Below are 23,917 nucleotides of genomic sequence, written 5' to 3'. Positions count from 1 at the left end.
TTCCACTCAGCATGCTACTCTCCAGAAAAAAAAAAAAGGATTGTTTTTGATTTTTTTCATCACTATTTCTCCTCCTAGCCAAAGGGGCCTCGGACTATCGGATTATCTGCAGAGTCCTTGATGATGATGGAGCGAAGGGGTCCTGCGCTAGGCCAGAGAGTCTCACACTGCCCTTCTTATTGGATCACCTGGAACGTCTTTAGAACGTCTCAAGTCTTTCTGGGCTGGAGCGATAGCACAGCGGGTAGGGCACATTTGCCTTGCATGTGGCCGACACGGCCGACCTGAGTTCAATTCCTCTGCCCCTTTCGCCCAAACGGCAAAGCCTGGCAAGCTACCCATGACATATTCGAGATGCCAAACACAGTAACAACAAGTCTCACAATGTTACTGGGCCCGCTCGAGCAAATCGATGAACAACGGGAGGAAAGTGACAGTGACGAGTCATTGTAACACTTCTAACGACATGGTTGAGGGCCGGACCCCAGTCACCACGACAGCATCTGATCGTCTCTGAGGTTCCTGGGTTGTTAAAGTTTGCTCAGAGGACCCCAGTGAGGCCGGGAGGACCCTTGTACGGGCAGCCACTCAGGAGCAAGAACACGGGGTGCATTCACGGGAGTGCAGGGGAGAGGAGGGAGAGTCCTAGCAAGGGAGAGGGTGGGGAAGAATGATTTCTCTGGGTCCCGAATACACTGTCTTTGTCAGTAGATGAGCCCTGGGGTGGGGGGGACCGAGGCCACACCCTGCAGTGCTCGGGGACCGGCCAGGATTCAAACCGGCTTGGTTGCATGCACGGCAAGTGGCCTGATCTCTATTTTACTGCTCTCTCTAGCCCCGTGAACAAGTGTTTTTTTTTTTCCCCTAAAAAGAAACCTCATGAGTTAATTTAACAAAACTAGGAAGCAGTCAAAACCCAATTCCCAGCTGGCGAAGACAAAACAAATCCAAATTTTTGTTTTTCAATGTGAAACAAAGGAAGAAGCAATAAACAAAAGATTCGTGCTTTCCTTGAAAGCAAAAGAAAAGCTAACACAACAGTAAGAGGCAAAGCCAGTTGGGGACGGTTAGGAAGGAAAAAAAAACAGTTCTAGGACAACAGCAGAAGTGTCTGCAGATTTGGGGAGCGTTCTGAGAAGGTGGGGGGCGCAGAGTGACGGTAAGAACAGTGGGTGGGGCATCTGCCTTGCATGTGGCTGCCTGGGTTCCATCCCCGACTCCCCCCTCCATCAAGAATAACCCATGAGCGCGGCTGGCTGTTACCCAAACCCAACCCCAAACCCCAAATCAACAAGGAAGTTTCCCCGGGAGGGCGAGGCCACCCCCTGCATTTCCGGGTCTGAGGAAATGGTCTTACCTTGATCTCCTTGAAGAAGGAGGCGGTCTCGCCCTCGATGATGGGCTGCAGCAAGGGGCTTCTCCGCTTGGTGGAGGGAGAACCCTGCGGTGGGCGACCGGGAACAAGCAGGTGAGACCATGAGCCCCTCCCAGATTCCACCCGCCCCGGAACCTCTAACCCTAACCCCTAACCTGAAACCCTAACCTGAAGACGAACCCGAACCCTAACCCATACCCTACGCTAACCCTAACCCTAACCCTAACCCTAACCTGAACCTTAACCCTAACCCCTAATACCTAACCCGAACTCATGACCTGAACCCGAACTTGAATCCTTACCTTACACTAACCCTAACCCCTAATCCGAACCCAAAACCCAAACCCGAACCATTACCCTACCTAACCTATTAACCATAACACCTAACTGTGACTCTAACCCTAACCCCTAACCCTGACCCTTATCCTAACCCGAACCCTAACCTGAACCCTTCCTCCCTAACCCAAACCCTAACCTGAACCCTTCCTCCCGAACCCAAACCTGAACCCTAACCCCTAACCTTAACCCAAACACAAAACACAAACCATTACCAGACCTTAACCCTAACCCCTAACCCTAACCCTAACCCTAACCCTTACCCTAACCCCTAACCCTAACCCTTACCCTAACCCAAACCTGAACCCGAACTCTAACCCTAACTCCAACCCAACCCTAACCCGAACCCTAACCCTAACACTGTCCTCTTCCGAGTTCCACCTCCCCCAGGGTTCACAGTCAAGTCAAGGAGGTGACCCGAGACCCAGGGCATCAGGGACTGAGGGCCGCGTCCTGCCCAGCTTCCCTCCCCTCAGGCCCCGCAGCTTCCGGAAACCAAGCCAGGTATGGACCCCTCAGCCGCACAGAGACACCCTGCTGCTGTTCATGCCTGTTCATGCATCCTGGGGCTGGAGAAATTGGGACGGGGGAGGCCCTCGGCGTGCATGTGTGTGGCTGCACCAGGTCCCATCCCTGCCCGACGCGGGATCTCCCGAGCTCTCCCAGAGTGATCCCTGAGTGCAGAGCCACGAGAAATCTGTGAGCATCGCCGGGTATGACCCCAAAACAAAACAAAAATAAATAAATAAATAAAGAAAGAAAGAAAGAAAGAAAGAAAGAAAGCAAGCAAGCATCGAGCGAGACCGCGATCAGCCAGGCGCACGGAAGGACACTCACGATGATGGGGACGGAGTTGACACGGGACAGGATCTGCTTGACCAGCCGGTACCGGTCATACAGTGGCTTCATCACCTGACGTTCATTCTTGGTCACCTGGAAGGCAGCAGAAAGAGAACTGAGCCACCGGCCGTAGGGGCATGCTCGGCGTTGGGAGGGGTCACGCAGACGGTCCAGTGACATCACCATTCTCTCGAGACCGCAGTCAGTGTCAAAGGAATCCACCAAACACATGCTAAGCTGCAGCTCACGGGCTGCGGGCTGCGTCTGCCACAGTCATCCCCCCCTCTCCCACCCGCTGTCTGGGCCTCCAGCAAGCTCCTCGGCCAAAGGATTCTCAGACAGGGGCTGGTCCCCAAGGTAAGGTGGAAGAAAGCCCGTGGTTTTACTACTACAGACCTGAGAATCGAGTTTTTAAAACATCTCTCTCTTTCTTTCTCTTTCCATCAAATTGTATTTTTAAGGGCAGTTTCTGGCAAATAACAGGTGCTTAAGGAACATCCACCAACATACTGCCCGGGCTGATTTGGAATTGTTATCTAGCATGGATCACAACTGCTTAAAGAATGGATTCTGGCCACCTCCAGTTCATCACAGCTCTGGTGCACAAGCCACAACAGGGAGGCCATGGAGATGCTCATTGGCACTTACAGGGATGAAAAGATGGGGTCTGGTCTGCACTCCAAGGGAACATTATTCAGCCAAGACAAAGGAGAACGTGCTGCCGATGTAAGCAACATGGCCGAGCCGTGGGCTCATCCTGCCAAGTGAGATGAGTCAAACAACGCTAAGAACTGTGTGCTCCTCCTCCCATGAGGGTTCCCAAGAGGAGGCAAACCACTCAAAACAAACAAACATACAAACAAACAAAACCACACACACACAACATAACCACGGAATACTACGCAGCTTTGAGAGAGAAACAGCATGCCATTTGCCACCGCGTGGCTGAAACCAGGGCGATCGTGCCGAGTGAAGTCGGTCAGCCGGGGCAAGCTAGATCCAGAGCGATCCCTCTCATACGGGACTCAAAGATAACCGCAAGGGAGCGGCAAAGGGCTGAGACAGCCTGACACAGGAGAACTGATCCACACCACTGAGTCTGTGTGTGGGGGTGGGGCCCCTGGGGGAGGGAGCTGGGCTCCTCCGTGATAGGTGTGGTGTGTGATAGGTGGTATATTGTGTGTAGGAAACATCACCAACAGTTTTGTCAACCTCAGAGCCTCAACTGATGAAAAAGTCAAAAATAAGAAACCACGTCCAACAGTGGTTCCATATAGAAGCTAGGGGTCCCGGGGGGCGGATGGGTCGTGGTGCTTAAGTGTACACCTTTGGGGGCTGGAGCGATAGCACAGCCGGGAGGGCGTTTGCCTTGCACGTGGCCGACCTGGGTTCGATTCCCAGCATCCCATAGGGTCCCCTGAGCACCACCGGGAGTGATTCCTGAGTGCAAAAGCCAGGAGTAATCCCTGAGCATCGCCGGGTGTGACCCAAAAAGAAAAAAAAAAAGAAAGTGTACACATTTGTAATGAATACTGAAGTAGAGAGAGTTGGGAGTAGTGACACTGTGAGCAGTGGACGTGGAAAGCAGGGGGACAACAGTGACCACAGTGTATCACGCATCCAAGCAACCCTTCACACAGCTACAGCGTCTCTGGATACGCCAAGTTCATCAAATCGGGAAGAGCAAAATAAAGGCGGGACCCCAGGGCGGCGGCAGGAACGAACCTGCCCCTCCACCTCCGCAGCTAGCCCCTGGGCCTTCCACCAGCTCTCGCTGTCGGGCCTCTGCCTCCTCCCAGGCCAGAGATGCAAGGGCCCTGGGGTTGAAGTTGGCTGCTCTTTTGCACCAGAACACACCGAGCGAGCCCAGATCTGGGGACTTTCGGCACCTACGTCTCCAGAAACGGGGGTTTGGAGACACGCTGAACGTGGGCGAGGGGTGCCCAGGCCTGTCTTCTGAGAGCACCGCCCGTGGACTGACAAGCCCAGGTCCACACTGCAGGCCAGGACCCAGAAGTGAGCAGTCTGGGCCAGGCTGCGGGCTGCCGGGAGGAGCGGGAGCAGCGAGAGGCAGGCAGGGCTGCCAGGCTCTGACCCCGGCTTTCCAGAGGGGGGACCCGGGGCCGCGGACAGGGTGCCTGGCCAGGCGACCCCTCCCGCGCCTTGGTGGTCCCGAAAGTCCCACCAGGGGAGACCCCTGAGCAACACTGGGTGTGGCCCAAAGTCAGAACACCAACAACATCTCCAGTTGTAGTCCCTTGCCCCGTGAGAAACCAGAACCTAGGTCCCCCCACAGAACCTGAGTCCCCCAACAGAACCTGGTCGCCCAACAGAACCTGGGTTGCCCCACAGAACCTAGGTCCCCCAACAGGACCTGGTCGCCCAACAGAACCTGGGTTGCCCCACAGAACCTAGGTCCCCCAACAGGACCTGGTCGCCCAACAGAACCTGGGTTGCCCCACAGAACCTAGGTCCCCCAACAGGACCTGGTCGCCCAACAGAACCTGGGTTGCCCAACAGAACCTAGGTCCCCCCACAGAACCTGGGTCCCCCAACAGAACCTGGGTTGCCCCACAGAACCTAGGTCCCCCCACAGAACCTGAGTCCCCCAACAGAACCTGATCGCCCAACAGAACCTGGGTTGCCCAACAGAACCTAGGTCCCCCCACAGAACCTGGGTCCCCCAACAGAACCTGGGTTTCCCAACAGAACCTGGGTCCCCCCACAGAACCTGAGTCCCCCAACAGAACCTGAGTCCTCCAACAGAACCTGAGTCCCCCAACAGAACCTGGTCACCCAACAGAACCTGGGTTGCCCAACAGAACCTAGGTCCCCCCACAGAACCTGGGTCCCCCAACAGGACCTGGTCGCCTAACAGAACCTGGGTTGCCCCACAGAACCTAGGTCCCCCCACAGAACCTGAGTCCCCCAACAGAACCTGGGTTGCCCAACAGAACCTAGGTCCCCCCACAGAACCTGGGTCCCCCAACAGAACCTGGGTTTCCCAACAGAACCTGGGTCCCCCCACAGAACCTGGTCCTCCCAACAGAACCTGGGTTTCCCAACAGAACCTGGTTCCCCAAAGGGGTTCTCCATGCATGTAAAGGGAGGAGATGAAGCGACAGGCAGGCTAAAGACAGGCATTCCCGACGCCCAGGACTCAGGGGTAGAACTGCGGCTCTTCCTCCTGATTCCACCCCAGGCAGCCGTGGGGCCGGCCAGAACCTCAGCAGGCCCATCCAGCGCCCAGCCAGGCTTCCTGGAGGCCCTGGGGGTGACACCACCCAGATGCCATGACGACCGGCCCACACACGGCGACCCACCTACACATAGCCCAGAGGGGCTGCCTGACTCCCCGGGTGCTGGGCTCTGGGTCCTGACGAGGCCACCAACACAGGCGCTCTGCGTGTGTGTGTGTGTGTGTGTGTGCGCGCATGTGTGTGTGCGCGCACGTTTGTGTCTGTGTGTGTACGCGTGTTTGTGTACGTGTGTGTGCCTGTGTGTCTGAGTGTGTGTGCATGTGTGTGTGTCTCTGTGTTTGCCTGTGTTTGTGTGCATGTGTGTGTGCATGTCTGTGTGTGTCTCTCTGTGTGTCTGTGTGTACTGTGTGTCTGTGTATACGCGCGTGTGTATGTGCATGTTTGAGTGTCTGTGTGTGAGCATCTGTGTGTGTGTCTCTGTGCATGTCTGTGAGTGTGTGCATGTGTGTGTGTGTCCGTGTGTGTGTGTCTGTGCACACGTGTGTGTCTGTGTGTGTGTGTGTGTGTGCGCGTTTATGTGTGTGTGTCTGTATGTGGCCAGAGGAGAAGGCGCCGTGGCAGAGAGACAGAGCAGGGCACACCAGCTCCCGACAGGCTGGGCCAGATTGGAAGGAAACAGAGCGAGGAGCCCGGGAGGTGCGGCCGGGATGTCTCCACCGAATCCTCACAGATGCACCAGCTCTCTGGAGCCAGCACTCAGGCCACCCAGGGGCCCCGCCCGGGGCAGAGAGGAGTCACCTTAGGCCCCGAGCGCCCAGGGGAGAAGGGATTTTCCCTGCGTTCGAGGCTCCACCTCTGCCAGTTCTGATCCACCAACAGAGAAGGACAAAGTTGCACAATGTATTTGATCTCTGGTGCGCTTAGTATTTGATTCACTGCCTTGAAAAAAGCCAAACCCCAACTTGGATTCCAACATGACCATTATCCCAGAGCGACAGTGTTTTTCCACTGCAGGGACAGGCCAAAAAAAAAAAAAAAAAATCAATCATCCTCCGCTCCAACTTTTCCTGTTTGTTGGTTCTGAACTTAAACCTGATAGATTCAGAAGCAAAATCCCACGGGGGACACTCTGTAGACAGGTCAGCTGTCAAGGGCCACATGAGCTGTGGAGAGCAGGGTCGCCATTAGGTGAACCAACTCGAGAATCCTCACTCTCAGAGGTGTTGGCATCGAGCATATGGTTCTGGAAGCTTCTTTCAAACGTGCCTATGTTCAGGCAAGACATGGTTTAAAGTGCATTCCCTGCACGCTGCTGACCTCAGCTTGATCCCTGTACCACAAATGGTCCCCTGAGCACAGAGCCAGGAGTAAGCCGGGAGCACTGCCAGGAGTAACCCAAAACCAAAAAAAAATTAAAATGGGGAAAAAAAAGTGCCTCTTTATGAAAGGACGAGTCCATTATTTAGCTGCGGCGAAGGCTGGAAAGAGAGTATGCTTTTGGCTCTAGGAAAATCCTTCCACAAGCATTTGCTGGCTCCTGGAGAATATTCTGAATTTTCAAAAGGTTAGGAAGTGTGGCTGGCGAGGCTACGGCCCGTCCCTTCAAGGACAGCTGAAGTCGTAACCCGCTCTGGCCCAGATCTGTCAGAACCGACCACAAGCATTCAACAAACACGATGAACAAACCACTGCAAACGTTTCCTGTGTTATGACACGGCAGAGGGCATATTCCACATTCTTCGCACCGGGGGTTTTGAACGGCAGCTGGAGTTTCTCTCCAAACACGGGTCGCAACCACCCTTGAGGATGGAGTGACCGCCAGCAGGGATGGGGGGTGCCGGGGAGCTGGTGCTGATGGGGGCAGGGCCAGGCCAGGCTCAGACAGGCACCCAGCGCACGCAGGGATCCGCCTGCCAGCCTGGGCTCGTCCAACATCTCCCCTAGAATCAGGGATGAAATCTGACCTAGAAACGAATTTTCCTTAGGAATTTGGAGTCGGAAATCAGGGGAAACTTTTCCTCTCCGTGTATACTTCCGGGAAGCGGAATTATGATGAAAGTATGGAGTGAGAGTATGAAAGAATGGCAGGTCGGGCACTTCCTTCACTTTCTTTGCTCAGGGCCAACTGGGTGCGATCCTTGACGTCCCATTCGGTCCCTGGAGTTTGCCAGGAGTGATTCCTGAGCACAGAGTCAGGAGTTCGCCCTGAGTATTAGCTAAGTGTGGTCCCCAAATGAAGCAAAAGCAAACAAATAAAAATAAAGTGCCCCTCCTTCCCCCTGCCCTGATGGGACACCGAGATGATGCCACATCTGGCCACCATCTACTTCAGCTCCCACGTGGCCACCATCCAGAGACACACGAACAATCTCAGACCCACACAACTTACAGCAGCAATTTCTTCAGACCCTAATTATTAAAATCTTAGAAGTCCTATAGCTCACGGCTGCTCTTGTGGCCACGCAACATTGTATTATACCCATAACACGCAACACAAAACACACTGTCTAGCAATTGCATTTTGGGCAATTATGAGGGGTGGTAGGACTGATCTCGAAATATCAAAGGTAACTAAAGTAGAGAAAGAATATTTTGCAAATTGTCTGCCACACGGAGGGGGGGAGGAGTGGAATGGGGGTGGGGGGTGTATATTGGGGATTTTGGTGGTGGAAAATGTGCACTGGTGAAGGGATGGATGGGTGTTTGATGACCGTACGTATGATCGAAGTTCAAACATGAAATTTTTTTTTTTACTGTACCTCATGGTGAATTAATAAAAAATTTTAAAAATATATAGAAAAATATAAATATAAAATATATATAAATATAAAAAATATAAAACCCAGCTCCCGGAAGAGAACAGCGCAGAGTTTCCTGCCCCCACGTCTGGCTGTCCTCGCTGGGGCCCCTTGGAGGGGGGCGGGTTGAGTTTCCCTCCCCACCCTGACCAGGGCTCCGGCAGCCAAAGATCTCCAGAACCAGCCACCACCATGCTGAGACCACTCTCCCCTGCATGAAGGTACTGGCAGAGGGACAAAGGCATGTGGGTCCTGGGGCTGAGATCTCCAAGCCTGCTCAAATTGGGGCTGAGCATCCTCCACCCAGATCCTCCATCTTCCAGTAGGCAGCGGTCACACCCACCAACTGGCCCCCTGGCGCCGTGTAATCCCATCAATGGCCAAGACCCAGAGACTATGAAACCCAGCTCCTGGAAGTGCGTGGCCACATATGCGGCCATGCAACACCTTATTATCTCATTCTTACTTTGGACAACCTGGCAGGCTATCGAATGTAACCAGCCCACACGGCAGAGTCTGGCAAACTCCCCGTGGCGTACCCAACATGCCAAATACCAGTAACAATGATGGGTCTCATTCTCCTAACTCTGAAAGAGCCTATGAGAATATGGCACTTTTTAAAATCTCACGGCTAGGATGAAGGAAACGTTACTGGTGCCTGCTCGAGGCAATCGACGATCAACAGGATGATCGTGATCGTGATAGAAAAATAAAAATAAATAAATACAGTGCACTCTTAACTATGTTTGCTTCTAGGCAAGAATACGGAACCTAGATCCATCCCGTGTCTCAAAGAGGAAAGGAGATGCATTGACCTACCGGTCGGCCGTGGACACTCTCGTAGTACAACAGTGCTTTCTGCAGTGCCACCTTCTCGTTTGCAATCTGGGCTTTGGTCATATCCTACAGACACGCAAGGAGAGAGGAAAGAAAGAGGGGGAACATTCCGTGAGTCTGGATTGAGGCACAATTCCTAAAGGAAGTGTGGGAAGAATTTCCATCCGACAGTTCCCACTGGTCCCTGCCCAGGAGTCCTCAAGTCAGGCACGGGCTTCCTGACCTCTGCAGGGAACACCACCGGCCCAGCACAACCGTGGCTGCCTGTGGGGTCTCCCAGCTGGCCACAGCGGCATGCGGGACACTGAGTTAGTGAGCCTATGGGCCAGTCGGTGCTTACTTATTGGCCCAAGCAATGGCTGGAGTCAGGGATGACACAGTCTAAAGGTTTCTCTCTAATCCTCCTGCCTCGGAGTCACCGATGGCCCACAAGCCTGACCATGTTTGTTCTACAGGCTCCGGTGGGTTTTGGCTTTTAACTCGTGGTGAGAAAACCCAAGTCTGGTCAGTGAGGCATGCTGGTGTCCACCCACTGCTTCAGACCTCTGAGCGCGTGAAATGAGGACGGGGGAGGGCTAACGGGTGTCCCTCTGCCAGCCCTCCTGCCCCGACTGGACGCCTCCGCGGTCAGCCCACCTTGATGTCCTCGGGACGGCTGCTCTCGGCCCGCTTCTCCTGCAGCTTCCTCTGGATACATTCCAGCGTGGCCTCCACGGTCGGCTTTATGGCTTTATCCACCAGCTCCTGCTTCTTCTCCTCTTCCTTCTCCAGCTGGGAGCCGAAACTCTTGGGAAGCGTGTTACTGCGCTGCCGCATCTTGGGGGCCAGCTCCTCCTCGGAGATCTTCAGCTTTGAGTCTGGTCGGAAAGATTTGGGTGGAGGATACATGAGTTACGGGTGGGCGCCAGGCCCAGAGAGCTTTCTCTCCTATGATGTCACTGCTTGACCTGTTTGTCAGAAAGTAGCTAACTATAATATGAGCTCCGACCCCAGGGTTATGACATAAAGCCCGGGATGATCAGACCAAAGAGGCTCTCTCCCGAACCCGGGATCCCAGGAGCCCTTGAAATAAATATGTACACCCATGCCTCAGTTTCACCGGCTGATTGCTCTTCTCGACAGGTGACAGATACCTTCCTCTACCGATCCCTTAGAGTTGATTGATTGATTTTGGGACTGGGGGCCATACTTGGCATGCTCTGTGCTTGGGGGTCTCTTCAGGGGACTATGAAATGGAGCCTGGGCTCTTGCCGGTGGTCTGCACCCAGGCCTCTCCCTTAGTCTTCAAAGGCATGTACTGTCCGAGCAACACCCAACCACTGGCCAACTTTTTCTGCTGGGCCAGACTATGGCTGAAGTATTTTGAAATCAAGCAAAGAAAGAGGAATCAAGAAGAGGCGGGGATTACCTCCTTCCTGATTATCCTCACTGTGTTTTCTGCTTCCTCACTAACACACACCCGTCTCCGCACAGACAGCGGGCTCCTTGGAAGGAGCTCCAACCCTTTCCCGATTCAGTTTTGGTCTGTGTGTTTTCCCCCTGACACCGCAACAGCCGAAGCCTTGGGTTAAACACATTGTCAGCGATGACGCTGACATCATCCTCCTTCCTTTGGTGATTTAGGGAAATGAAGAAATGCTGCAGAATTTGCATCTTGGCTGATCTGGGCTGCCCGCGACGGAAACCCTGGCAGGCAGGAGGAAGTCAGCGAGGACACAGAGATCTGGGAAGCTGGGGCCAGAAACACATCTTTCCTCGAGAAGTTTTGCAGCAGGATTTGGCCTGCGGGCGCCCACAAACGCTGAGTCTGTCCCTGTCTCTCCGGCAGAGCCACAGCCCGAGTGATCTACCCACCTTTAAGCTGCTTCCTGAATTTGGCAAGGTCATTCGTCCACTTCAGAACCTCTGGGTTGGCCGCTTTGTCACTGTGGGAAGGCTGGAAAAGGGGATGACAATGACTGGAGTGTTGGAAATCAAGCAAAAACAGGCAAAAAGAGGAGTTGGGACCACCCTGTTTTTGGGGGAAGGAATGACTGAATGTCCCTGCAACAAGGAACCAACCCTGATCCGAGCAGATGTCGCAAGGACGATTCCATGCTCCTACCTTACATTCTGGTTATTTTTATTTTTATTTATTTATTTATTTATTTATTGCTTTTTGGGTCACACCCGACAATGCACAGGGGTTATTCCTGAATCTGCACTCAGGAATCACTCCTGGTGGCGCTCAGGGGACCATAGGGGATGCTGGGAATCGAACCTGGGTCGGCCGCGTGCAAGGCAAAAATGCCTTACCCACTGTGCTATCTCTCCAGCCCTCATTCTGGTTACTTTTGATGCTTTCCAAGAATTAAAGCCCCCATGTTAGATTTCTACGATCAGGACTTTCTCTGAGAGGCTGTTTGCCTTATTTGGAAGGTTCTAGCTGTCAGACTAACAGAACAGAAAGATGAATAAAAAGCCGTTTTACGCTGCACCTCCCTTGAAAAATGCCTTTTTGCCACTCTTGAGAGAAAAACGAAGAATACGGTTGCGAGCCGAATGAGGTCAGTACTAATGGCATTGAGGAGAAAATCCTGAGTTCAGTCTAAGCCAAACAAAAGACTTCATTTGGCCATTTGCCCCTATTCCTGCTCTCTCACATGTTCAAAGCAAAGAATAAAACACTCGATCTATCAGGAAGGAGACGGGTGTAATAAAGATGCAGACGCATGTTCGGAGGCCTGTGGAGGGTTAGTACTACCTCCGGTTTTGCGGCGTTTGAGCTGGAGATTCCCCAAGGGGTGCCCTCGTCCCCACCGCTCCTTGGGGCCGCCGTGCCGGCCGCTTACCCTGTATTTCCGCTCCTCTTCGAATCTGTCTTCAAACTTGCGGATCTTCTTCTTGAGGCTCTGGATTCTCCGCGTGAGCTGGGCGGGCGTCAGGTCTTCCTGCTCGTCATCGTAGGAGCCCAGGGAGGAGCTGCGGCGCCTGCCAAGTCAAAGCCCGGGTCACTTTCCTGCGGGCACTGGGGGAGTGGCAGGGGAGCTGGACTCGCTGGAGTCACTGTGTCCTGCGCTTGGGGGGGACTCTCCAGCCTCGGCTCACAGCTGCAGACGCTGAGCTCACAGGGGTGCCTCGGATGGGAAGAAGCTTCCAAAAGGAGCCGCGTGGAGCCAGAGCAATAGTGCGGCAGGGAGGGCGCTGGCCTTGCACCTGTTGGTCCAGGTTCAACCCCGGGCATCCCACAGGGTCCCCTGAGCCCACCAGGGGTGACTGCTAGGTGCAGAGCCAGCCTCATCCCCGGGCACTGCAGGGTGTGAGCCAACCCCTCCCCCCACCCAAAAAGAGGAGGTGCGAGTGGAAATTCCACATGAGTTGCCACTGCTGTTCACCCGAAGGTGCACGCGAGGGTATGGAATTCTTAAACTGTTGCTGGATAGACTCAGAACGGCCAAGAGTGATTCGGTCTCGGGCAGAGACAGCCCAAGGGCCGGTGCGGGCTTTGCAGGGAGGAAGCCCACGCCTACTCCCGGACACCGCAGGGTCCCCCAAACACCCCCCCTCCCTGGAAGGACCTCCACGGGGTACACCGGAGAACAAAAAGTCAAGACAGACACGCTGTCAGCACCCTGCCAGCCTTTGGTTCCGAGGACACGATGACGTACCGCATGAAGGAGTGGGAATTGGGCGGGGAAGGTGCCACCTCCGTGTCGTCCAGGTACTGTGCACTCTGCCCGTAGGCGTAGAAGCGGGGGGAGACCAGGGGGTCGCTGTCTTCGTCCAGCAGCTGCCGGATCAGGCGCCCGGGCTGCGGGGACAGGCGCGCGTCGTCCGTGGACCCGGTCTCCGGCTGCCAGGAAGGTACGGTGGGTGCTGGCTCTGGGGGGAGAAGGACAGGGAAGGGGGACATGTGTCAGACTTCCTCTAGGGAGCACGAGAGGTGCCCGTCCCGGAGATCTGCAAGGGCTGTCTTTACAAAAATAATTGTTTTAAATCGAGTTTCTGTTATTTATGATACTGTCATGGGTGGTTTCCCAGGCATCGAATTCTAACAGCAGAAGGGCTCACATCTTTGTTGTGTGTGTCTGTGTGGGATTGGTTTTGGGGCCACCCCTAAGGATGTCAGGGGTTACCCTGGGCAGGCTTGGGGGACCATAAGCAGTGCTGGGAGTTAAATCTGGAAGCTCTGCTCGGAAGGTTTAGATGACGATGCCCTGCTTGGAATGACATCACTCACTTATCGGACAGCCACAGTGACACAGTTACAAGGTTGTTCATGACAGGGCTCCAGTCATACAATGTTCCAACACCTGTCCCTTCAACAGTGCACATTTTCCACCACAAGTGTTCTCAGTTTCCCTCCCAGCCCTTACCCCATTGGCCTCGATGGCAGGCACTTTCCTTCTCTCTCTCTCTCTCTCTCTCTCTGAACATTTGAACATTATAGTTTCCAATACAGGTATTGAAAGGCTATCATGCATATCCCTTTACTTACTTCAACACTCAGCTCTTTTCCAGAGTGATCATTTCTATGACATTAACAGTTAGAAACCATCATCACTTAAAACAAAAAAACAAAATAAACAAAACCTCCATCTTCCCTTGCTTTCAAAAGAGAATTTCTAAGGGCTGCCTTAAGAACAGTGTTGAAGGAGGCAACATTCTGTTCGCTGACAAGGTCTCTCTCAATGGAGGGTATCATTAACAAGGAGAGGGGCCCGGAGTGACAGCCCAGTGGGTAGGGCATTTGCCCTGCACACGGCTGACCTGGGTTGGACCCTGGCACCCCATAGGGTCTCTCGAGCCCACCAGTGTGTAAACTCAGGAAGGGGCACAGCACACAGTGGCGGTGGCTCTATCTCTCCCGCCGCCCGCGTTCGGTAGTCTCACCCTTCTTCCCCCCACCCCGGAGAGGTCGATGGCGATGGGCAGGCAAAGGAAGGAACGAGGGCCAGACTGGTTGGTCTTAGTCACAGTTTATTCTAATCCTCTCTTCATCCACACCAGTCTCTCTTCTCTGCCTCTGCCTCTGCTGAGTGACTTCTGAGTGCAGATCCAGGAGTAAGCCCTGACCACCACTGGGTGTGAACCCCAAATAAAATAAACAGACAAAAGAAAACAAGGGAAAAAAGAGGGAGTTCTTCGGCATTGTGGGTCATCTGTTCTTCACCAGGACAACCAATCCCAGGAATGATGTGAGAGCACGGTTATTGGGAGTTGGCACTGGCCACTGTTCTGTGGACCTGTACGGTCCCCGTCACCCTGTACAGTCCCCTGTGACCACCAGGAGTGAGTCCTGAGTGCAGGGCCAGGAGTAATCTCTGAGCATGACCAGGTGTGACCAAAAAAGAAAAGAAAATCCAAGTCCTGTCCTGGGCTTGGGGATGTAAGTGTTAAGTAGAAAACACGCCACATACGTACAAGGTTGTGGGTTCTACCTAACCAAAATTCTATCTAAAAGATTTTAAAGATAAACCTCAGATGGTTGAAAGTGTTTTATTTCCAATATCCTCTATTTTTTTTAAGGAACCCTTTAAATCAATTATGAATTACTATAATTTAAACAAGTCTAGAGTTCCATGATCTTAAATTATGGAATTCCAGAATCTGACTCATAAAACAGTTTTCTCTTCAGCTATCATACTAAATTGCACAAAATTTCCCCTTAAATATTTGATCACTCAGCATTTTATTTTTAAAAGACCACATTATAATCACAGATCTTAGAGTGGGTGAAACTAACAACATCATCTAATCAGCTACTTTTTCATCCTTGCTGCAAATTGGGGCCACAGAAGGAGATTAAACAGTGTTTCAGGGGACAGCCCAGACTGCAACACACACACACACACACACACACACACACACACACACACACACACGTTTAAAAGTTGCCCAAGTGATGCTAAATGTAGTTGGGTTTGAGATTAACTGATTCACCCCCACGAATTACACACGCGAAAACTGAAATCCAGAGAACTGAAGAGCAAATCCCTCATCAATTAAGCCTAGAAACCAAATCTCCAGACTTCAGGACTGTGTTTCCGTTCAGAATAAGCCAGAAATTCAGTCACAAGGATGGCTGGTAATGTTTGAGGACCCCACAGTACCGTGGGCAAGGAAAGCAGAGACTTATTTAAAAAGAACTTCACAGGGAATTAACTGCGTACATTCTCAAAATTTAAAGAAAATCAAGTAATTTGGGAACACAGATGAAAACATAAATATTAAAAAAAAGTCATGTTAAAGGCAGGTTTTTTTCCCCCCACCGAGAAATCCTCAAAAAGTGGCACAGAATTTTGTTGATAGAAATGGCGGCTGAGCCTGGAGGTGAACAAGAATTGTCTCGTCATTTGTACTAACGTTCACAGCAAGCTTCTCCTAAGGGCAAGGAACTGTAGCATCAAAGAGTGGAAACAGATTAAGAGGTGAGTGGAAAGAAACCCCTAAAAAATAATCCAAAGTGTTAAGCTGCAGAAGATGGGAATTATTAAATGGAATACGGTGCGTCTTTTGCACGTAGTAGGACAGCAAGCAGTTTTCTCCCGGGGGCTCCAACAATTATTCTGCATGCAGAGAGGCAACGGAGCACCAGCAAGGGGACAGGCTAGCTAGCTGGTCCAGGACAGAGGATGAAACGAAGCCTGATGCTGCGACTGGCAGGCAGGTGTGCTGGCCCGTCATTCTGCTCATCAAAACTTAACCTCAAGCTGGTCTGGAGAACTAGGACAGTGGGCAGGGTGCTGGCCTGGCATGCAGTTGACCTGGGTTTGATTTCAGCATCCTACACGGTTTCCTGTACACCACCAGGAGTAATTACTGAGCACAGAGCCAGGAGTAACTGCTGAGCATCGCTGGGTGTGGCCCCCAAAACAAAACATAAAAACTTAACTAGGAGAGGTATTGTCTTAGGCTCCAAAGACCTTTAACTTGTGTACATCCAGCAGAACTGCTCTTAAAAAACGTCACAACTCATCTTTGATTTTAGTTATCAATGATGTGGTCTCTGAATACTTTTTTTTTTTTTAGCAGAAGAGTGGATCTTAACATTAACCAACGTCTGTCCATTTTCTCTTAAAACCAACAGTGGAAATGAATATAGCTATTTAAAAATAGTATTTATACAACCGCTATGAATTTTTACTCCAACAAAATAAAAAGATATATGCTTCTGCGTGGGTCCTTGTGGACAGCTGAAGTTGTTTCTCATCTACAAAACGTGAAATGCTTCCATCATTTTCTCTCCTGTTTCGTTCTTTCCTTTCATGCTACTTGGTCTGACATTTTAAGGCTCCGATTCCAAAGAACACTATTGCAGGTAATACATGTTCTCTCTCTCTGATCAATAAAACCAACTCTTCCGTGTTTCAGATGGAAATGGTCTAAAAGCCATTTGGGGACCAAACTAGAAAAACAAGAAACAACCAAATAACATCAATGGCGCACACAATGTTCTCTCCAATGGCATAAACTGTAAGGGCAGTTTTGAGGATATCTTCAGTGACCATCCACCCCAATGGATAGTTTGGGAAATAGATTATACTTTAACCAGTAATTCCAGAACAATAAAAACAGACACGGACCTGAAACCCAAACACAAAAATTTGTAAGTCTACAACTGTACCTCATGGTGTTTCACTAAAAACGGCAGAGTCTGGCAAACTCCCTGTGTCGTACCCAATATGCCAAATACCAGTAACAATGATGGGTCTCATTCTCCTAAAGAGCCTTGAATATAATCTCAGGGCTAGGATGAAGGAGACGTTACTGGGGCCTGCTCGAGGCAATCGATGAATAACAAAAAATAAAAATAAAAAAAAAAACCAGACACGGAGGTTGAATGAAAATTATTCAAAGGAAAAAACAACAACAACAACAAAGAGATTTAAGATTTCAGGGTGGATTTCCTTCACCTGAAAGGACCATATAGAACACATGTGTTCTGTCCTCTGGAAACCAGCATTCCCTGCATGCAGGGATTTTGATTTTTGCTGTGATCTTGTCACAAAGAACTCTGGACCTAAGCGTGGCATGTGCCTCTATTAAAAATTAATCCGCCCAGGTCAGCTGGCATCAGAGCAGGTCAGTAATAGCAGAGATAAAAGCTCTTTGCCTGCTGCCTAAGTCATGAGTAAGAACAACCCTGCGGAGTTCTAGGTCAGGCCCACAGAGGCACAGGGAGAGGCCCGCAGCTCTGAGCGGCCTGGTGTGTTCTCCTCTCCGGGGGGCTGGCTGGAGCCCCTTGCTAGTCCAGAAAAATGAGCTGCTGGTGTGCATTGAGTGCACCTGCTATTCACGTCTGTCCTCCAGCCCAGGTACTCTGGAGTCGTCAGAATTCGGCCTGACGTCACAGCCATTAGGACTTGGCCTGACGTCATAGCCCGGGTCCAGGAGGCGCCTGTGTGGAGCTTGAGGGACTGACACAGCCAAGCCACAGTGTGGTGGGAGCCCAGAGCTGAGAGGCGCCGCTTCTGCCAAAGCATCCGAGTGCTGAGAGCCGCAATCCCATGCAAGCGTCCAGACGGCCGCCTGGAAGCCCAGTGGTCAGGCCTAGCCAGCCAAGGAAGCGTTGTTAAGTTTCATGTCTCTAAATTGCCCCCATAAGTGTAGTAAGTAGGTGCTCCCAGCGACCTTTGGGTCAAAAATACACATGGATAGGGCTGAGGACACCCGGATTCGTGGCAAGTTGGACCCGTAACTGCACACTGGCGAGCTTCTAATTCACTATCTCCCCGTCTTCCCTTCTTCCCGCATTCTGAGTCAGCCCCACGTAAGGCCCAGCTGGGGCCTTCCAAAGGCACCATTTCCCCTACGCTGGACTCATAAAAAGGAAGGAAGGGGGCTCGTGTGAGTCTTTCGTCCTCTGCCGTCTTCATCGTGAGGTGGGCTTGTGCTCTGCTTTTAAAGAAGGCAAAATTGGGCCACTGTTTTTTTTTTTTTTCCCTTCTCTGAAACCCCAGCTGGCAATCCTTGGAGAACACTGTAGTCCCATCAGCTTATGAATCACGCTGTGCGCCCACACCGCACCAAAGCTTTCTGCATATTTGTTACTATTTAATGTTTGGTTTGGAGGTCGCATCCAACTCAGATCTACTTCTGGTTCTGCACTCAGGGAGGATTCTGGCGGGGCGGGAGGGACCTGGTGGGATGCTGGGGGTCAAACCCGACAGGACGTGTGCAAGGCAAACGCTCGACCTCTGTGCTTTGGTCCAGCATTTTGTACATTTTAGTTCACTTAATTGTGGTAACAACCTAAGTAAACACAACACTATTATTCATCCCCATCTCCTTGGAGAAGTTGGGACAGAGAGAGCGTCCAACAGGCTGACGATAGTCTTTGCATGCAGGAGGTCTCGGTTTGAACTCCGGCACCACACGAAGCAACCTGCACAGAGCCTGGAGTACGCCGGGCACTGCTAAGTGTAGCCCTCCCAGTCTCCCCCCACGAGGTGCTATTTCGGCCAGGATAGAGACAGGACGTTTTGAGAAGGCAGAAACAGGATGGAAACAAAAAGATTTTTTTTTTTAAGGGTTACACCTAGCGATGCTCAGGACTTACACCTGGCCCTGCACTTAGGAACTCAGAAACTAGTCCTGTTGGTGCTTGGGGTACCATAAGAGATGCCGGGGATGGACCGGTGTTCCCAACGTGCAACGGCGCAAGGGCACATGCCCTCCGCGGTCCTGTCCCTCCACCCCGAGATGCTGTCTTTAACCATCACTTTGCCCCTTCTTGTGGACCTCTGCTTGCTTCTCTGTACAATGGGGGCACGGGGAAGAATTACATCTAGAAGGTCTTTAAGGTCTTATATTTTTTTCCCCAAGGAGTAAACAAAATATTACTGTTACTGTTGTTTTTGGTTTTGGACCACACCTGATGGCTCAGGGGCTCTTCACAGCCCAGTACTTAGGGGTCACTTCTGCTAGTGCTGGGATACGTGAGGGCAGGGGATTAAATGGAAGCTCTTGGCATGAAGAGCATGTGCACAAGCCCCTGAACGATGTACCCCGTCCCCAAAGTTAGTTCCATAAGCCTCACCGATGAATAAGATAAAAGAAGGACTTATGCCCCTCAAAAATGCCCTTTTGGGGTCAGGAGGGAGCGCAGTGGTTCAGCATTTGACTTGCATGTTTGAAGCTTGATCTTAGCAGCATTAGTACTTTACTGTTATTTGGTTTAACTATGTGAGAAAAAAAAGAATCATTGAAAGCACAACTACGATCAAAACAGATTCCATGAATCCATGCAGATGTGAAACACTTCCGTGTTCAATTTCAATGCAGTACTTGGCAAGAAAAAATAAGTTAAAAGTAAAATATTTTCTAAATACATGGGGCAATGCAATCCATAATGTTTATAAGAGTGCATTATTTTCATCAAAACCTTTATTATTTTTTTAAAAATTCCATCCAGCTGCCCAGCACAACATAAAACACTGGTGTCTTTATATTACTATTATTTGTTTGGAAGAAAGTTCTGTTTATTGAGTAATAAAATGGTTTTAAGAAAATCATCAACCAGTTTTCAACTACTCTGGAGAGAATTTGCAGCTTTATGTTAGTTCTACATGGAAAGACATGATCAATTTAAGATTAACCAAGATTTGAAAAAACAAAACTGAGCCCCTTTCAGAAGGAAGAGGAGAATTCTACCAGCCCCTTTGTACCTAATTTGAATTCTAAGCAGAAATCCTAGCTTGCACTTAGTTTTATGCTAAGTTCACACTAAGGTACCGCATTACTGAATCCATATACAGGACTTTTTGTGGCTTCCCCTCTTTTGGGAAGCTATCAAGAGCTATCAAGGGGCTTATTTTTGTGGGGGAGGAGAAGCAGCTTTGTTTTAAAAGCACCATTCAAAAAGCATTTGATTGTGTCGGAATGAACAAATCCCCAAGCAGTTCCCAGGAATAGCTTCCTTGAGTCGAAAGCAAAAGTTCTCCATTTTAAAATTCTGTGAGTGCACTGAGCTGGGAAGTCCTGAAGCATCTCCGCCAGGGGCCGGATGACCCAGCCGTTCCTACTCACCCTCTCGCCTGTGAGCTTGCAAGGCAGACCCCAGACAAAGTGGGGTCTGCTTCATGCAAGAAGCAGGTGGGGTTCCTAGTTTTCACCTTGGATTCTTTTTAGATCACCTCCAGGTCCTGCACCTAGGAAGGCGGACTTAATCGGCAGTACTGGTTTCAAGAAGACCGGGCACAAGGGCACTGTGTGTGATTCTCTGCTAAGTCATTCTGGGGAGTCTCGTTGCTCTTCTGAAATGAGCAGCAAAATTCTCCCCCCGCACTCACGGCCGTCTGGAGCACAGGCGGTCTATTTTGGGTACACACTCATCTATGCACGGATGTTCACACACGGAGAGAGAAAAGAGCATCTCGGGGAACCTGCTCCCCTCCCTTCAAACGCACAGCTGACAAGCCAGGAGACCCTCCTCCTCCTCCTGAGTCAACCATCCCCCTCCTAAGCAAACCCTGGGGCACAGTCTTTCTAAACACTACCAAAGGTTGTTTATTCTTATCTTCTCCTTGATAAGCAAATCCCCTCTGTTTGTTTCTTAACCTGGATTTTTAAAAGAAAAAAATCCATAAAACAAACACAGAAGGAGAGCAAACCCAAACACCCTTCCAAAAAAAAAAAATAATAGAAAAGAGATTTGCAAGAGGTAGGCGGTTGGCATATAGTAGTGGGAAACTGCCAAACGGGCGGGGGGGATGGGGGGTGGGGAGGGCTGACATCCTACATGCACTGCAGTTCCCAATTTCTCTGGTACTCCTAGAAGACAAACAAATGCATCCCTCTGTGTCAGCCCCGGCACTCTCTGGGAGGTCGTTGGAAAAGGCCTCGCAAGGTGACGCGCTGAGAAAGGACACACGCACACACGCATTCTCGTGCCGCCGGGACTGGAATTCCTCTTTCTTGGCACCACTTCATGCAGTGCCTTCCCGGGATCGGGGAGGGGCAGGGCCCCCGAGCGAGGCAGTGCGGGCACGCCGGGTCCCTCGCGCGCGCACGGCCACCCTGGGCACGCCCCGGGCCACCCTACCTCCCCAGGGCTCCTCCGGGCACAGCGCCGTCAGGTCCAGCGGGGCCACCTCGGGGCTCTCGGGCTGCTGCTCGGCCGCATCCTGGGTCCGGGCCAGCTTGGCGTCAGGGAGGCCGGGATGCTCCTGGATCTTCATGGTGGGGTTCTGCAAGAAGAGGGACCCCCCGAGCGCTCAGCGCCACCGGACAAAGCCCGCCGCGGCGCGGCTCCCTCGGGGCGCGGCCGGCCCAGTTCCCGGCGGCCGAATCGGAACCATCGCGCGGCGGGCCCCGGCGCTCCCGGGGCGTCGGTCCATGTGGGCTCGCCAACTTTCCCTGCAGCGGGGCTCGGGGAGGCGGTTTTCCCGCGGGTGGGCGGAGGGCACTGCGCGCCCGGGCGGAGCGCGGGGACACTGCACGCCTCCGGGGAGCGCGCGCTCGCTCGGGCTCTGCAGCCCGTCGCAGCCGCGCGGTTGGTTGCTAAGCGGCGCTGCACCCCACCCCCACCCCCCGCGGCACCCCGGGGAGACACTCGCGTGTCCAGCACCCGGCCGGGCGCACGCACAGCCCCGCGTCCTCCCCGGCGCGCTCCGGGGCGCGGTGGCGGCTATTTATGGGCGCGCTCCGGGCCTTGCGCAAACCCCAGGGCGCAGGGGACGCGGGCGCTGGGCCGCAGCCAACGCCTCTCGGAGCAGTTTTCTTTTCGCTTTTCTTTTCTTTTTTGAAAGTCAAAACGCCAAGAGTGGGCAAGTGGGTGGCGCCCAGTGTATACCTTAGGAAGCTGCCCCTGGCGCGGCCTCTTCATCGGCGCCGTGGACTGAACGCTCAGCCCCGGTGCAGGGCTGCGAGTGGGGGATGGACCGACGCTCTGAACGCAGCTCCATTACCTAAGCAATTTTATACTCCAGACCTTTGCACCGAAATCAATTCCCTGCCCCCACCCCCACTGGGTTCTTCCGCATGTTAAAAACCCAACACTTGTCATTTTCTCTTATTAAGAAAAAAAAAAAGTAGTGGCCTAAGTGCTTACTCACTGATGTAGGTCCCAAGTAATTCAGATTTGGACCAAAGATTTTCTTTGAAAATAATAATAATAATAACTGGCGATTTATTTTAGCAAACAGGCCACCATTAAATAGAAAAAAAATCCCAAACCATCTGGAAATCATAAATGATTCCATTAATGTCTGAGAAATGTTCTGATGCTTAAAATAAGGCACTATGAAGACTCCCAGCTACTTTTAATAGCTCTCCAGCCCACTCTGATATCACCAGGGGAATAGTTAAGACGTTTACTCTGATAGTACCACGAAATGATCCATGAAGATGGGAACTTGCTTCAAAATTAGGGTGAAATAAAATTCCATCAATCAATTCACAAGGAGTAATAAAAGTCAAACAGACAGCCACAGAAAGCCAGGGCTGTTTCCTATGGGGGCGGGGCAGACAGCGACAATGAACTGATGGATTTATGCCACAAAATCACTCTTCCTTGAGCTGACACTTTGGTACAGCAGTGCTGAGCGGCTGAGTGGTGTTACATATGTTTTAGAATCTGTGTACCGCAAATGAATTCTCAGGCTTTTATAGGACTTGTCATCCTCAACAGACATTAAGAAGGGAAGAAGGAAAAAAATACGATTTTATTTTGCTTTGTTTTCGGCTACGCAGAGATGCTCAGGGGTTACTCCTGGCTCTGCACTTAGGAATCACTCCTGGCGGTGCTCAGGGGACCATATGCCATGCCGGGGATTGAACTCGGGTTGGTGGCGTACAAAGCAAGCGCCCTACATGCTGTACTATCCCACCCACCCCCTGCCCCCTATCCATATTTGCGGGGGGGGGGGGGTTACACCCGGCATTGCACAGGGGTTACTCCTGGCTCATGCACTCAGGAATCACCCCTGGCTGTGCTCAGGGGACCATATGGGATGCTGGGAATCGAACCCGGGTTGGCCGCGTGCAAAGCAAACACCCTACCCGCTGTGCTATCGCTTCAGTCCCATCCATATATTTTTTAAAAATAAGTTTGGCACCTTCCTTCCAAGGAGCATGTTTTTAAGCCACCCGTGAGGCATAGCACAGGTTTTGCGGGAGGGTAGTGCTGGACTGGAGCAAGTGACCCTGACCTGGGGCTCTGACTTGGTGGCTCTACCCCGCTGAGCTCTGTTCCGTGCATTCACAGTGCCCATCCTGTCCATACCCATCCCTAAGATAATGAGGTGAGAGATCTGGGGTGTAAAGGATGCGATCATGGCACTCTCATGACCAAAAAATGAATGAATGGAACCGCTGCTCAAGGCACTGCAGTTTACAGCTGTCAGTGATGTACAGATGACAGCAGCTTGAGGAGAGATGTGTTGGAGCAGAGGGCAGAGCAGACTTTGACTTGAGCGTTCTGAGGTGGCTAGAACCAAGAAGCCCACACCTTCTGACACGCTCTCTCCGACTCACATCCTCTGCCTGGGTGGGTCAGGAGGCACAGCTAGGAGGAAAGGGGTTAACGTGAAGTCTGACGAAACCTGAGA

The 23,917-nt window shown here is 51.8% G+C and overlaps 1 protein-coding gene across 2 annotated transcripts in view; it reads right to left on the bottom strand.

Moving 5' to 3' along the window:
* Positions 1-23,917, bottom strand: part of FAM13A (family with sequence similarity 13 member A) — a 96,534-nt gene that overhangs the window by 14,612 nt on the left and 58,005 nt on the right. For both annotated transcript variants that reach the window (XM_056111234.1, XM_056111235.1), the window contains 8 exons: positions 21,412-21,556; positions 13,034-13,247; positions 12,218-12,356; positions 11,241-11,322; positions 10,023-10,243; positions 9,369-9,452; positions 2,549-2,644; positions 1,358-1,441 (listed from right to left, as the gene is read on the bottom strand). In XM_056111234.1, coding sequence (XP_055967209.1) covers positions 1,358-1,441; positions 2,549-2,644; positions 9,369-9,452; positions 10,023-10,243; positions 11,241-11,322; positions 12,218-12,356; positions 13,034-13,247; positions 21,412-21,556 — 1,065 coding nt within the window. The remainder of the gene's footprint in view (positions 1-1,357; positions 1,442-2,548; positions 2,645-9,368; positions 9,453-10,022; positions 10,244-11,240; positions 11,323-12,217; positions 12,357-13,033; positions 13,248-21,411; positions 21,557-23,917) is intronic.

Source organism: Sorex fumeus, unplaced genomic scaffold (assembly GCF_029834395.1).
Source record: "Sorex fumeus unplaced genomic scaffold, SorFum_2.1 ptg000013l, whole genome shotgun sequence".
In the NCBI taxonomy this organism is placed as follows: domain Eukaryota; kingdom Metazoa; phylum Chordata; class Mammalia; order Eulipotyphla; family Soricidae; genus Sorex; species Sorex fumeus.
This window is presented reverse-complemented; position numbering and strand designations above follow the sequence as displayed.